General features: G+C 42.2%; 1 protein-coding gene across 2 annotated transcripts in view; it reads left to right on the forward strand.

Moving 5' to 3' along the window:
- Positions 1 to 357: 357 nt before the first annotated feature.
- fstl5 (follistatin-like 5) overlaps positions 358 to 14,254 on the forward strand; it is a gene marked incomplete at its 3' end in the record, with an annotated part of 184,505 nt that continues 170,608 nt past the window's right edge. For both annotated transcript variants that reach the window (XM_083915590.1, XM_083915591.1), the window contains exon 1: positions 358 to 662. In XM_083915590.1, coding sequence (XP_083771716.1) covers positions 640 to 662 — 23 coding nt within the window. In that variant the 5' untranslated portion in view covers positions 358 to 639. The remainder of the gene's footprint in view (positions 663 to 14,254) is intronic.

Raw genomic sequence — 14,254 nt, forward strand, 5'->3', positions numbered from 1 at the left:
ACACGCGCATGCATGTGTGCGAGTGAGAGAGTGAGTGAGTGAGTGAGTGAGTGAGTGAGTGTGGGAGCCATAAAGAAAGTCTCTCTCCCTCTCTCCCTCTCTCCCCTGTTAGTCAAGGACAGTTTCTCTTGGCACAGACGCGCTTCGCATTCCGTCTGTCAGTCTGCCCTGGTTTGGTTGCTTACACTGCCTACTACGGGATATTTGTGATTGGTTCATGTCGGCCTCTCCTCCCTCCCCCCCGCGTGATTGTATGTAAATCCGGTCGGGACTGAGCCAGTAGGTGAGGTTGGGGCTGGTGGCTCCTGCCTCGGTGGTGCACACGAGACCCGAGAGCTGCCGAGGTGAGATCGCTGCGCCGTCGGAGCTGTCCACTGCGCCGTGGTGCTGAACTCCACGTCCCTCTCCTCCTCTGTCGGCTCTACTGTACATCGGTGATATTTTTGGGAAAGGACCGACAACCTTGGTGCAAACTTCTCCCGAGGACACCTCTCTTTCTCTCTCTACACAGCGGGAATTGCACTATACACACACCAGCCGTGGATTTGACCGGAGCTCGAGATTATCCCTAATAAGAGTTTGTTGAGAAGTGTCGCTTCCTTCCGTTTCCCTCTAATCTCGCTGGGATTATCCTCCTGGATGGTTTACGTCTGGACACACAGGTAAAAACAAAATGTGTTTTGTTTTGCGTTTTAATAGTTAAAGCCTATCCGACCACAGCTCCATGAGAGAGAGAAAAAAGTCCCTCTCTCTGCCTGACTCGTTATCAGACAGAAAGCTTAACCCTCATCATCGTTGAGGCGCCACATACCCTGTGTAATAATCCAGCAGGTCACTCCGCTTGACTCCTAAAATATCTCCCAATCAGTCGCCTCAAGCTTTTTTTGCATTTCAATGTACTTGTCGCCGCGTCCCGGAGGTTCAAACCCAGTGGTATCAGGGTATCTGAAGTTGAGATCGCAGCCGCGGCTGTTGTGTCAGGGGCGCTCACGCAGAGGCGCAAGCGCTGGAACACAATCAATGTTTTTGAAACGATTGGAGGCACGCCACGGTGCCCACAGCTTTTAATTCATCCGCGCAGTACTTAGCGTGTTATTTTTTTCCCCTGGCACGCTAATCCTTGAGTGACACCGTTAGCAGCGGAGGGATTATACTTTTGTTTTTCATCCTCAGCTTTGCGCTTGATTCATTTGGCACTATGGTACATGCGCAACTGCGCCGGGGACGGCCATAAATTGTTTTGTTTGATGGTTTGCGAATTAAATTTGGATTCTTTTTTATCGCCGAGATGGTGCAGCAGATGGAGTTAGAGCTAACCCCAAAGCCAGATTAAGTTCTGCCATCGATACGACTCAGATTTACAGCCTGAAAGCCTTTGAGGAGGTCTCTGTTGTGTACTCAGTAGCCTCATAGATCCCATACACTATAATAGGAGACAACAGAATTACGAAACAGTGTTACATTTATATTCTATAGCTACAGCTACTTATCTTTTTTTAAATGGCATCATATGTATAAGCAAAGGTAGGATGTGACTAAATAGCCTATAGCTGCTAAAGTAATGTACTTAAGCACACATTTGATGTACTTGTACTGTTTCATCTTTACTTTACATTACATTTAAACGTGTAAATAATTTCCCAGTCTGGGATCATTAAAGTAATTCTAAAGTAATTCTATTTCAGAAGAAAATGTAATTTCTCAGCTTTAGTTCATTTTACTTTACTCTACAAATTAGACTTTACCGTACAAATACATGATTTATAAAAAACAATATGATGCATTGTTATAGGCTAAACTTCCCAACACCATATATAATTGTCAGAGTTGGCCTTAGCTCACAAACAAAATGCTAATTGCTCATTAATGATTGATTCATATAATAGTGTAACACTCACAGGGCTCATTTTTTTACATACAGTGCCTTGCAAAAGTATTCACCCCCCCTTCACATTTTGTCGCCTTATAACCTGGAATTAACATAGATTGTTTGAGGATTTGCATCATTTAATTTACTTAACATGCCGACAACTTTGAAGATTTTTTTATTTTTTTATTGTGAAGCAAACAACAAATAGGACAAAATAACAGAAATTAGTCAATGTGCATCACTATTCACCCCCTTAAGGTCAAAACTTTGTAGAGCCCCCGTTTTGTGGCAATCACAGCTCCAAGTCACTTTGGATGAGTCTCTATGAGCTTTCCTCATCTCACCACTGGGTGTTTTGCCCATACTTCCTTGCAAAACTGCTCCAGCTCCTTCAAGTTGCACCGTTTGCACAGCAATCTTTAAGTCTGACCGTAGACTTTCTATCGGATTGAGGTCCGGGCTTTGACTAGGCCATTCCAACACATTAACATGTTTCCCCTTAAACCACTCAAGTGTGGCCTTAGCAGTGTGTTTGGGGCCATTGTCCTGTTGGAAGGTGAACCTCCACCTTAGCCTCAAATCACGTAGAGAGTGGTCCAGGTTTTGCTCAAGAATATCCCTGTATTTAGCACCATCCATCTTTCCCCCCAACTCTGATGAGTTTCCCAGTCCTGGCTGCTGAAAAACATGCCCACAGCATGAGGCTGCCACCATCATGTTTCACTGTGGGGATGGAGTTCTTTGGGTGATGTGATGTGTTGGGTTTGCGACAGACATAGCGCTTTCTTCGATGGCCGAAAAGTTCAATTTTAGTCTCATCAGACCAGAGCGCCTTCTTCCATACTTTTTGGAGTCTGCCACATGCCTTTTCACAAACTCAAAACGTGCCATTTTGTTTTTTGCTGAAAGTAATGGCTTTCTTCTGGCCGCTCCGCCATAAAGCCCAACTCTATGGAGCATAGGGCTTATTGACATCCTATGTACAGATACTCCAGTCTCAGCTGTGGAACTCTGCAGCTCCTCCAGGGTTACCTCAGGTCTCTGTGCTGCCTCTCTGATTAATGCCCCTCCTTGTCCGGTCCATGAGTTTCGCTGGCGGCCGTCTCTTTGCAGGTTTGCTGTAGTGCCATGTTCTTTCCATTTGGTTATGATAGATTTGATGGTAGTCCTGTGGATCATCAAAGATTTGGATGTTTTCTTATAACCTAACCCTGAGTTGTACTTCTAAACAACATTATTTCTTACTTGTTTGGAGAGTTCCTTGGTCTTCGTGGTAGTGTTTGTGTTAGTGGTGCCTCTTGCTTAGGTGTTGCAGCCTCTGGGGCCTTTCAAAAAAGGTGTGTACATGCACTGACAGATCATGTGACACTTAGATTGCACACAGGGGGACATTATTTCACTAGTTGTGTGACTTCTGAAGGTAATTGGTTGCACCAGAGCTTTTTATGGGCTTCATAACAAAGGGGTTGGTTATATATGCACATGCCAATTTTCATTTTTTTATTTCTAATAAATGGTTTTAGATATATATATATTTGTCATTTCACTTCACCAACTTAGACGACTGTGTTCTGATCCATCACATAAAAATTCAGATTTAAAAAAACATCAAACTTAAGGCTGTAATGTAACAAAATAGGTAAAAAGCCAAGGGGGGTGAATACTTTTGCAAGGCACTGTACATACTTTTACTTTTCACTTGAACTACAGTTTTTGAAGTGGGGTTGTATGAGGTACCATAGTCAGTGTGTCAACTACAGTAGATGGCGGTCTGCGCGCCTCAAGTTTGGAGAAGCAGGAGAACCGTTGGGTGCAGCAGCTACATAGACACCTCAAAACGCACATCTAAATAAGAACCGCCCTGTTAAAGTTTACACGGCGGGCAGTGAAGTCGTTATATCGTTCTCGTCAAAGCCACCAGACTGCTGCTTCGATCACGTGTTTTAGTTTGTGTTATTGTGTGACTTTCGTGTTTTAAAGGTTTAGGAACTAACAAAACTTACAAACTAACTAACATGATAGAGGCAGGGGCAGACCGACAACTCTGTTTTCTAACTTTTTTCTGTGAAGTCAAATTCATGTTTTTGTCGGTGGAGTCTGGTGGCTTTGAGGATAGCATATAGATAACGGCTTCAGTTACCCCCGTGTAAATTTAAACAGTGGTATCTGACGGCGAAATGAAGCTGTGAAAATTTTCTTATATTTTTTTAGGCGTGCATTTTTTAGGTGTTTAAAATCTGTGTATCTGCTGCCCCCATCTGTGCTGTTCTACTGCGTCTCCAAATTGGGGGAGTGTCGGCTGTCATCTTATTAACATTTTCAATAAAGGCCTTTACTTGTGAGGGAGGGTTTTTACAGTGTATGCATGCACTTCCTCCATCAATGAATGTGAGCATATAATGGTGACTTTTATGGTTTGAAAAAAAAAACCCACTTACTTTATGACTTATTATTCGTGTGCCAGGTGTTATACTCCTGATTAGCCTGGCAACATAATTTCCAGGTAAAAGAGACAACGCAAACAATGTATCTGTTGTTCTATAAAATCCTCAGCAGTCTGTGTATTGTATTCCCAACATAATTTTGACATTTTGTGTGATTTACCAGACATGCAGACACTAATGATACCAATACATTTCTCCCCTAATTGCAACACTAATTGTAATTCTTGCAGAGGAAGTGTAAATGCTACAGAAACCATGCAGTTTGAACGTTCAGCCATCTGTGGGCCGTTACAATCCAACTTCAATCCCTTTATTCCCACAATGCATTAACTTTATCTGCGAAAGCTCTTTGAAACCACAAGATAGAATCTATTTCCAGTGGAGCATTGGATGAATGAGTGGATCTGTTTTTCAAGGCTGCGCTTACTAATTGATTCTACACTTGACTACGAACCAAGGACCAAGTAATATATCATTTATGTAGGCAACATATATCATATATATTTTGCAGAATTCAGTGAGGATTCCTATAAACGTGCTTGTCTTAACAAATATCACACTCTGTTGAAGAGGGACATGGAAAGAGAGATGAAGATAGTTTCTGCACTGATATCATACTGATACACTCAGTTACGTTCAAACCCACGAGGACACCAACAAAACCCAAAATATATACCACAAATAAAATAAATAATTAGTTTATATGATATACTATAGTATTTAGATATAAATAGTGTTCAGAGGGAGACATTTCACTCCACCACACAAAAAACAGAAAATGCCTTTCCACTCTTTGTTTCCTCATCTCAGACGCAATTAAGCCATTAAACGACAGGTAGGAGATGCTGCCAGCTGAGCGGGTAGTGGTGTTATTGGAGCTGCTTTGCTTTTCCTTTCCTTACAATGACTTTCTTAGAGCACACCGGGGAGGCAAATGCTTTTGAGTCAATATATCTTTTCACTGGAAAGAAGGGAAATAATGCCGTGAAAGTGATCAAAGCATTTGTAAAAGCACTGTGTGTGAAGTGTGGGCACCCAGTAATGGCAACTGGTATTGGGAAGGGGATGGGGGGTGGACAATGAAGCTTTATGTTGGGGAGGGCAATTGCTCTTCCACTGAAAATTGCATCGTTTTAGGGTCTCCGTGATATCTCAGGTGTCCTGCCGTTACAGCAGGTTAAAAAAATCTTTACCCATTACTGTATGTGATGTCTTTTTGGGGGCTGTTTTAGAGAGCAATCTTGTTTTAAGAAGCCTATTTTGAACTCCACTCACTCTGTACTTTCTCAGTGTTACTTTTATGGCTTTCAGTCAGAAGTCTGGTGCATCTACAAAAGTCAGCAGCTTGCTCTTCAGTGCCAAGTCAGGTCTGAAGGGTTTTTACATTCCACACCACTGATATTCTGATCATGCACTCGCATTTTTATAGCTACTGTAAAGTCTATTTTAAGCTCCCGGAGGTTTCTATGGGACACTGAACAGACAACTGTACTGACACTCTTCCTGCTTCCTTTGTGCTCCTTAGGGGTCAAATCCATGTTTAGGTGCCTTTCCAATATGCACCATCATACCACTGAACTAAAACGTAACAGGATAAGGGGCCGTGATATATTCTGTAAGGCAGTTTTGTATTTATTCAGCGTAATGCACATTAGAGTTCCTTGCAGGTGGATTTACACACATTCCACATCTGAAAACACTGAGTTCATCATCATATCCTACTGCTTGACATATTATAGAGTGAGGTCTCTATGTTTTTTTTGGTTATAAAGCAGGTTGAGGTGCTTTGTAAGTACTGTAAAAGTATCAAAACCATCCACAGAGAAATGCACCCAGCCTGTATTCAGAAACTGTCTTTTAACGAGCCGTCAGGACTTCTGTGCATTTGTGATGTCACAACTTTATATTGTTAGAAAGTTGCAGATGAGCAGGAAACACTGACCAATGAGAGTTCCAGACAGAGGGTAAATACAGAAATCTCCAGACAGACAGTATGAGAAAAAGAGTATGTATTTTTGAACATTAAAGCATGTAACTAGGTTCTATTAGAAAACCAAAGTATAAGTTTGAACCTGAAAATGAGAAGACTATGGGACCTATAAAGAATAAATCCGCTCCCATAACCAGACAAAATCATTTTCTCACTTGCTATCCCGTCATTTTATCCTACCAAATGTTGGGAAATGTCTGTTCTATTTTATTGTTAACTTTTTAATATGTTGAGCAGTACAAGTTAATCGACTTTTAATTCTATTGTGTTGGTATTGTAGCAGAAATTTTGGAGATGAAAATCTGAAAACTTGGCTGAATTAAACCAAAGCTTTCTGCATGGGTATATATCACTGGACCGGAGTGAGAAAACATGTTATTTTGTAGTTTGGGTGAACCCAACCTTTAAAGAAATAGTTCAACATTTTTGAAAACGCATTAATTTGTTTTCATTTGGATGAAAAGATTTATAGTACTCTCATGTTTGTGCCCAGAGCCTGCAGACGATTAGCCAAGCTTGAAACACTCGACTTATATTCTATCTTCAGTCTTAATGGAAGTTATGTAACGGAACAAGCAACATTTTGTACGTTCGCTCAGGACACCTGTGCAGCGTCTCAGCAGTTTGCCTGGGAAAAGGTGATGACAAGACACAGAAAAGCCCGTGCATCCATCGTTGTTTGCCAAGAAACTGTTACTGTGCTAAGACAAAACACAGCACTTGCAGTGAAGTATGGAAACTACGAGAGTGGTATTGATCCCTTCATTGATCCCTCAGCAATAAAGAGGCAAGTGTATTTACCAAAATATCAAACGTCCTTTATTCCAAACAATCCTCTGTTTGAAATCTGTAAGCCACCTGCATTAAGTCAAGCCATTTTTCATTTGGGCCATCAGTGCTGTTTGTACAGCATTTACTTCCTGAATCCACCCCATTTAGGTGACCAGCAACTCCTTCTTTGTCTCTAAAGAAGAGGTTGATGCTCAAAAAGTCATTCATTCATTCATTCATTCATCTTCAACCGCTTGTCCCTGTCGGGGTCACGGGGGGCTGGAGCCGATCTCAGCTGACATCGGGCGTGAGGCGGGGTTCACCCTGGACAGGACGCCAGTCTATCGCAGGGCACATAGAGACGAACAGAGACGGAAAACCATTCACACCTACGGGCAATTTTAGAGTCATCAATGAACCGAACACGTGCATGTTTTTGGATGGTGGGAGGAAACCGGAGTGCCCGGAGAAATCCCGCGCAGAACCTTCTCGCTGTGAGGCGACAGTGCTAACCACTACACCACCGTGTAGCCCTTGAAAAAGTCATTTAGTGGAAATTAATATATAAATACATGATAATGGGAGGATTATTTACTGTGCAAGTTCTATTCTCCTGTCTTTTACATGCTCTCTGTCCAGCAGCTAGGACTTTATCATCTCGATTTGTTTTGTAATCATCTGGCTGCAATTCAGAGGCCACAATTCACTTCTTTCCTATGGAAAATCTATATGTTCAAATGTGTGCAATATGTTTTGACACAAAAGGTTTCATGCCTCCACAGCTGCGCCCCAACCCACCTCAACAACAACACTTCTATCGTTGCATTCCCCTTTTCCATCTCCCCTCTTCCCACTCGGAGCTAAGCTGCATCCGCTGCCAACTCCCATCTGTGTCTCTGTGTCTGTCTTTGTTGTTGCCTCCTCCTATAAGTGGAATCTTTATTGTGCAGTAGTAGACCCGCACACATTAAGACATGTCATCCTGCTACCATGTTTAGGAGACACTGCTGACATTCTTGTTTCCCGGCAAGCAAGAGGTTTGTTTGATGAAGTGAATACCTGTTATGTGCACATTGCATTTCTCTTTTATGCGAGTCATCCGTTCCTGAAAGCACGCGAAGAAAGAGAATACCTCTTTTGATCACAAGCAGCAGTGTAATTTAATTTAGATTATTAGCACACATGTTGTTATGATGTATGAGAATGTCTCCTCTGTGCAGTGAAGTCAAACATTTCCACTGCATCATATTTCTTTTTTTATATTTTGCTTGGCTCCTTCTCCTGACTGTTCAAACAGCTCTAGATTTGTGAAGCATGACCTCCTCCACTCCGTGTCTTGATTGAACTCCAAGTGGATTGTTAAATTGTTATTGTCATAACCCATTTGGTACAGCACAGCAGAACAAGGCCTGCGTGGCTCTTTTTAAAGTCGAGGCTGGGTGAAATATTGAGACTCTGTGTCTTTGCTCTTTGGCAGATGGTCAGACCGTAATAGAAGTTGTGGAAACCTTAAGGGTGAGGGTCAGGATTCGGTGCTAATCCTGTCACTGTGCTGCGAGCAGACTGATGGCAAGGGTGGCTTGAGGCATTGTGATATTTCAAAATATGTAAAATGCTTCAGCATGTGTCATCGGCGCTAAAGGTGGGGTTGCAGCAGTATTCAATGCTTTGTCTGTAGGCCTATTGTTCCACTGCAATGGAAATTATAAATACATATCATTACAATATTTTGTCTATGACATCTATGACACTGTGTGTCCTTATATGACACTCTCCCTCTCCCGTGCATAATTTATGTTGCTGCTCTAATGTTTATAATTTTCGGTGTTGGTGTAATGTTCAGGTTATTATAAACATTAATAACCTGGTTTCATCAGGTCACATCTCTCAACAGCATACAATGCCTCACCCTCTCTTGCAGGTCTCATGCATAAGTCCTGTGTTGACTGTGTAATTGCTGTGGCTGCTTCCACATACAGTTAGTTTGTGTTCAAGTTGGTTGTCTGTTGAGAAACGTTCTAAAATTGGTGTCAAGTGTCGTTGATGTCTTTTAAATATTAATGATCCTGGCCTTTCAAATGAATGTAAAAACCATGAATGTCATGTCATTATATAGACTTTCTCTCAGCACGTCCAACTCTGAGTGACTTCCAGCATCCCTGGTGGGTGGGGTGGGTGGGGTTGTTGGTGGCGCTTGTCTCTGAGATAATAAAGCTGTTGTTCGCTGTTTGTTGGACGTGTATGACACTTGGAGAGGTGAGTGTTGGTGTGGTCTGGCCATGCGTTGCATTTTAATGGCATTGCAGGTCACAGGTCAGTGTTCACTGCTGCTGTGGCCAAGTGTGATGGCATTAGTCCGGGCACAGTACAGTATATCAGATCAGTCTGATTATGTAATGACTGTTAACAATGGGAAAGCCAGAGGTCCTCTGCCTGGCTTTTTCCTGCAGAGTTGTAGCGACATCCTGTACTTCACAACATTTCTAATGGTCTATAAATTAAATGGCTATAAAAGAGAAGTCAAGGTCTTTTCCTGCCACTGCCTTGTATGTTGAGACTCCCGCGATCATAAATGATTGTAATGTGGTCCATATAATGCCCAAGTCCCTGCTGTCACACTATTGTCATATATAGAACTTATAGGTGCCCTCTGGAGTCACTGCACAAAGAGGTCCTGAAACCTCTGATGTGTAAAACAACTTGTAGTAAATATTTTGTGGTGTTGTGTGCTCACTCATCTTAATTGTTAATAATTGTGTCTTTTCGGATGAATCCCAGCGCCGATACACAGTCTGTTTCTAATTCTCAGATGTCTTGCCAAGCTAAATAGAAATCATGTGCATGACAAAAAAAGATATATTAGAATTGCTTCATTTTTCTCACTGGGTGGCTGTTCAGAACACTGATGAATAATGCAGACACTCTCGGAGGATGAATTAGTTAAAATTGTTCATAAAGTACAAACTGGCAGCTGACGACTGGGCACATTGTGCTATCTTGCATTTCTTTAGAGGACTGTCTGTTTGATCAAACACAAATTACATAGTCTGAGAAAACACAGAGCCTGTTCACAAATGAGTCATTGACTGAAGTTAGCTTGACCTCAACTTTCCGCGAATCAGTCTGTCAAGTGTGACGCGGCTGGGCCTCGAAACTTCAACCAAGCTGTCAAACTAGGCTGCAAAAGAAGGTTCAGCAGTGGCATTGCATATTTCTCACATACAACGCTTTCAGAAATAGATTTTAATGGCTTGTTTAGACAGAATAACAGAAAGTTTATAACCGTCCAGCTGTAGTTTCCCTGCATGTAAGCAGATTCTAGTTTCGGAAAAAGTTACTTTCATTCAGTTTCATTAGCCTCAATTCACTTTCAAATGGTACCACTGAAAGTGTGTCGCTGAAAAGTTACAATGTTATTGAAAAAACGATCTCAACACCCAAAGTTCATTTAGTTGTTGTTCTGGAGCATAACACTGCATCACACAATCTTCCTCACTAGTTCCAATCACTTTTAAGAAATCGTTTGATATTTTTGAATAACGCACTAATTCACCTTCTGGCCAAAAGTTATATTTGAACAGGTCAGTGTTCAGTTTCTGCTTCACTAGTGTCAGTGGGGAGGTCGTTCCACCATTGTGGAGCCAGGACACTAGACAGTCTTTGTTTTGTTGAGTGATAGTTGTGTGCCCCTCGTAGTGAGGGAGTAGCAGGCCTTTTAGTAGTAATGGAGCGTAGTGGACGGGCTGGGGGGTACGTTTGACCATGCCCTGGATGTAGGAAGGGCCTGAGTCATTCACAGCATGGTTGGCAAGTACCAGTGACTTGAATCAGATCCAGGCAGCCATCGGTCACCAGTGCAGAGTGTAGAGGAGCAATGTATTGTGGGAGCAGGTGGGTAGGTTAAAGACCAGACAGGCAGCTGAGCCTGGACCAAAGTCCGCGCATGGATAGAGAGGTCGTGGACAGGAGACGCCTTTCGTGGAAGAGCAGCTCAGTCTTGTCCAGATTGACCCTTGGGTGGAGTTAAAGTTAAATATATAGCTTGGCTTAGCGCAGAGATGGGAAAAACAAGGACAACAGCTGATGGATTCTGTTACCAATACAAAATGCCAATACTTTCATGGCTTCAAGGTTGAGATTCAACATTCATTCCTGACAGTTATAACAATGTCATAATTTTCAGTCTATACAGTAAAAGTCTTCATCTGTCATGTGGTTATCCAGCTAACAAAAAAAGTATCTTGTTTTTTATTAAGATTATGTCTTAAAAATACACAGAAAAAAATTGAAAAGATTGAATTGAAAATGTGAAAAGGGGAAACAGTCAGTATCACACCCTGTTTGTGTGTGCAAAAAAAAATGTGAGGATCCCTGCTGGATCCCTCAGTCAGCCTCAGTGATCACTGGGAGCTCACAGTCCGTAACACAAAACATCTACAGTCCTGCTGAGAACAAAGCAAGCTGCTGGGTTAGAAACACATCAGAGGCTCATTAGTGTTCCAGTGATTGACCAGCTGAACTCCCGTTACCCTCACAACTTTCTTAATGTTTTCGCTGCTGTAAATCCCCTCACCTCTCCTCGTGTGCACCAATCTCACACGGTCGGCATCACTGTGACTCCAACAGAAGTCCTTTCATATCCCCACTACAGTTTAAGAGTCATGCAAGACCCATGAAAAGAAATACCTGCCTTGTTTTGTTCGTGAGGCTGTCGTTGAATTCTGGTGAAGCGCAGATTTTCTGGGCGCAGGGATCATTGAAATTCCACATTTGATTTCAGAAGTTTCTCTGCTTAGATTCGGTTTGCCTGCCAGGATTTATAGCAGATTAACTTTGAAAGTGATTTAGCTCTCGGCTTCTGCAGTTGCCACGAGGACATAAAAATATCTTTTACTTATCCACTATTGCTCACATATTCCCACAATCACTAAATATTCCAAACATGCAAAATATGATGTGTTAGTGTGACCCTAATAGTGTCAGTGGAGTATATCAAAACTTAATTAGAGTTTTGGCTGTAAAAAGAGATGATTGACAGTCATGTGGGCCTGAGGAGACACAACACTTTATAAGCGTTATCTTATAACACATACTCATATGCACACACAAAATGCAATAAATACACTCCCAGGATGCATTTGTTACGTTCCCCCTTCAGTGCTAAAATGAACTATGGTGCACCAGGGATTTAGTGGGGAGACACAACACGTTAGCATAAGTTCAAAGCTCTGTAATCACATTTTATGCATTTGGATAGACATCTGAATGAAACAGATAACAGCCTCATAAAAAGGATGGGGGGTAATGAATTATGTCATCACAACATGCAGCCAACAAATTTACACAAGGGCCTATCTCCTTCTTTATCTGCTATCTGGTGGCACTAGGATGCTCTGCTTTTATCCGCTTGGCATTTGGTGCTGCGTCCTGTCTAATGAGTCGGGGATATCGGATAGACGGTCTCCTGAAGGGCTCAGAAGTTGGCTTGTAGAAGGGAAGTCGCTGCTTTGAAGTCCAGTGAAAGTGAGCGTTCACAAATCCTATGAAGTCTGAATTAATTATATAGAGTGGCATTGAAGTCAGGCTTGTAAATGTGCAGTGGGGACTGAGATGTGATTGATATGAGGGTTTTTTAATGATGGGATGAGATTCCCTATAATCCCTTTGTGCTGGTATTCAACATTGTTCAAGGACCGTCCAGCAGAAAAAAAACATACAGCTTGGTATAAAGAATGGTTTTGGTCTCCATAGCATAGACTGTATGGTCATATAGTAAGAGATGGCCATAGCCACTGTGATGTCACCCATTTGTTTTAGACTGCAGTTTTGAAGCAGGTATGTTGGCAAGGACGCGAGTCATCCAGTGGACTATTGTCGGCAGAAGAGTAGGTAGCTAGGGTCGCTGGCACCGTTTGCTGTTGTGGTTTCCCTTTTTGGAAACGGCAAACATCATTGTTAAACAGTCTATGCTCTGTATCCCTCTGTAACCCACTATACAGGGGGTTTATTTCTATAAAAATCACCCATTTTATTTTATGAAGTCAAAGTTCTGCCTAATTAATGTCTTTTAGAAGTTCTCCTTTTAACTTATTACTTATTTTTCATTTTAACCTTTTATTTTTATATTGATCCTTTCCTGCTCTCTAGCACATTGACATTGTCGAATATAAAGTGCAATACAAATAAAATGTATTATTATTGTTATTATTAATTAAGGGCTGGCCGCTTTGATTGACAGGTGGGTGCCGTCACAGGTAGCTAGCATAAACTGTAGGCTTTATTCAGCCCACCTCAGTTCCATTGAGCCGGGAGTTAGGCAAGCACTGCCAAGATGTCGACGGCCCACATTGAACTTATGGGTCTTCGGGAAGCTAATGGTGACCTCATGGAGATGGCATCCATATTCTATATACGTTTCCACCAGCAAACTCAAACCCCATTGGAGTTTGCCAGTTGTTACAGTATTGTACATGTTAATGTTTACATTTTTTCCTGACTGCTTTCAGGACTATGTTGTATTCAAAGTTCAATCCCCCAGCCATCTTTCGAGATTCACTGAATGTGCTCCATATCACACAGTCACACCTGAGAGCTGCTCTAAATAACCACAGTTTTTATCTTCTGGCCACTGAGCAGCCCCCACTGGAGCAATTTGGGGATGCGGCTGCTGGTAGTTCAAGGAGGGGAAGCTCATTTTTCCAGCCTACATCACAAATGTGTGAGTCTGTTTATATGTAAATTCTACCCTTCGTTCCTTTTCAGGAAAATTATGTGTGACCTTGTAGTACCACCTAGGCATCTTTTCCAGGGACTTGACCAGTGTCCTCTCAATGGCCAGCAGAGCTAGGCTGCTTAATCTGCCTTGACCCAGCAGGAGCTGCTGCGCCAGGCTACTGTGAAGTGTGACCGCCTGTGAGTGTGAGTCTGAGTGTGAGTGACTGCGGGAGAAGCTCCGCAGCTGCAGTCTTAAGGCAATCGCCACTGCTCCATCATCATACTGGTGACTGCCTGTAATAATTTACATTTATACTGCGGATCAATGAATGATGTGGTTAGATGTTGGAGCACCTTGATGCATACATTTGCATATCAATGTTCAATTTAGTTTAACTCCTTACTGTTCCACAACCCTGCACAGAGCTTTTACACCACACCTACATGTTATATATGACGACAATT

This window comes from Echiichthys vipera, assembly GCF_963691815.1.
Source record: "Echiichthys vipera genome assembly, chromosome: 6".
Taxonomy (NCBI): Eukaryota; Metazoa; Chordata; class Actinopteri; order Perciformes; family Trachinidae; genus Echiichthys; species Echiichthys vipera.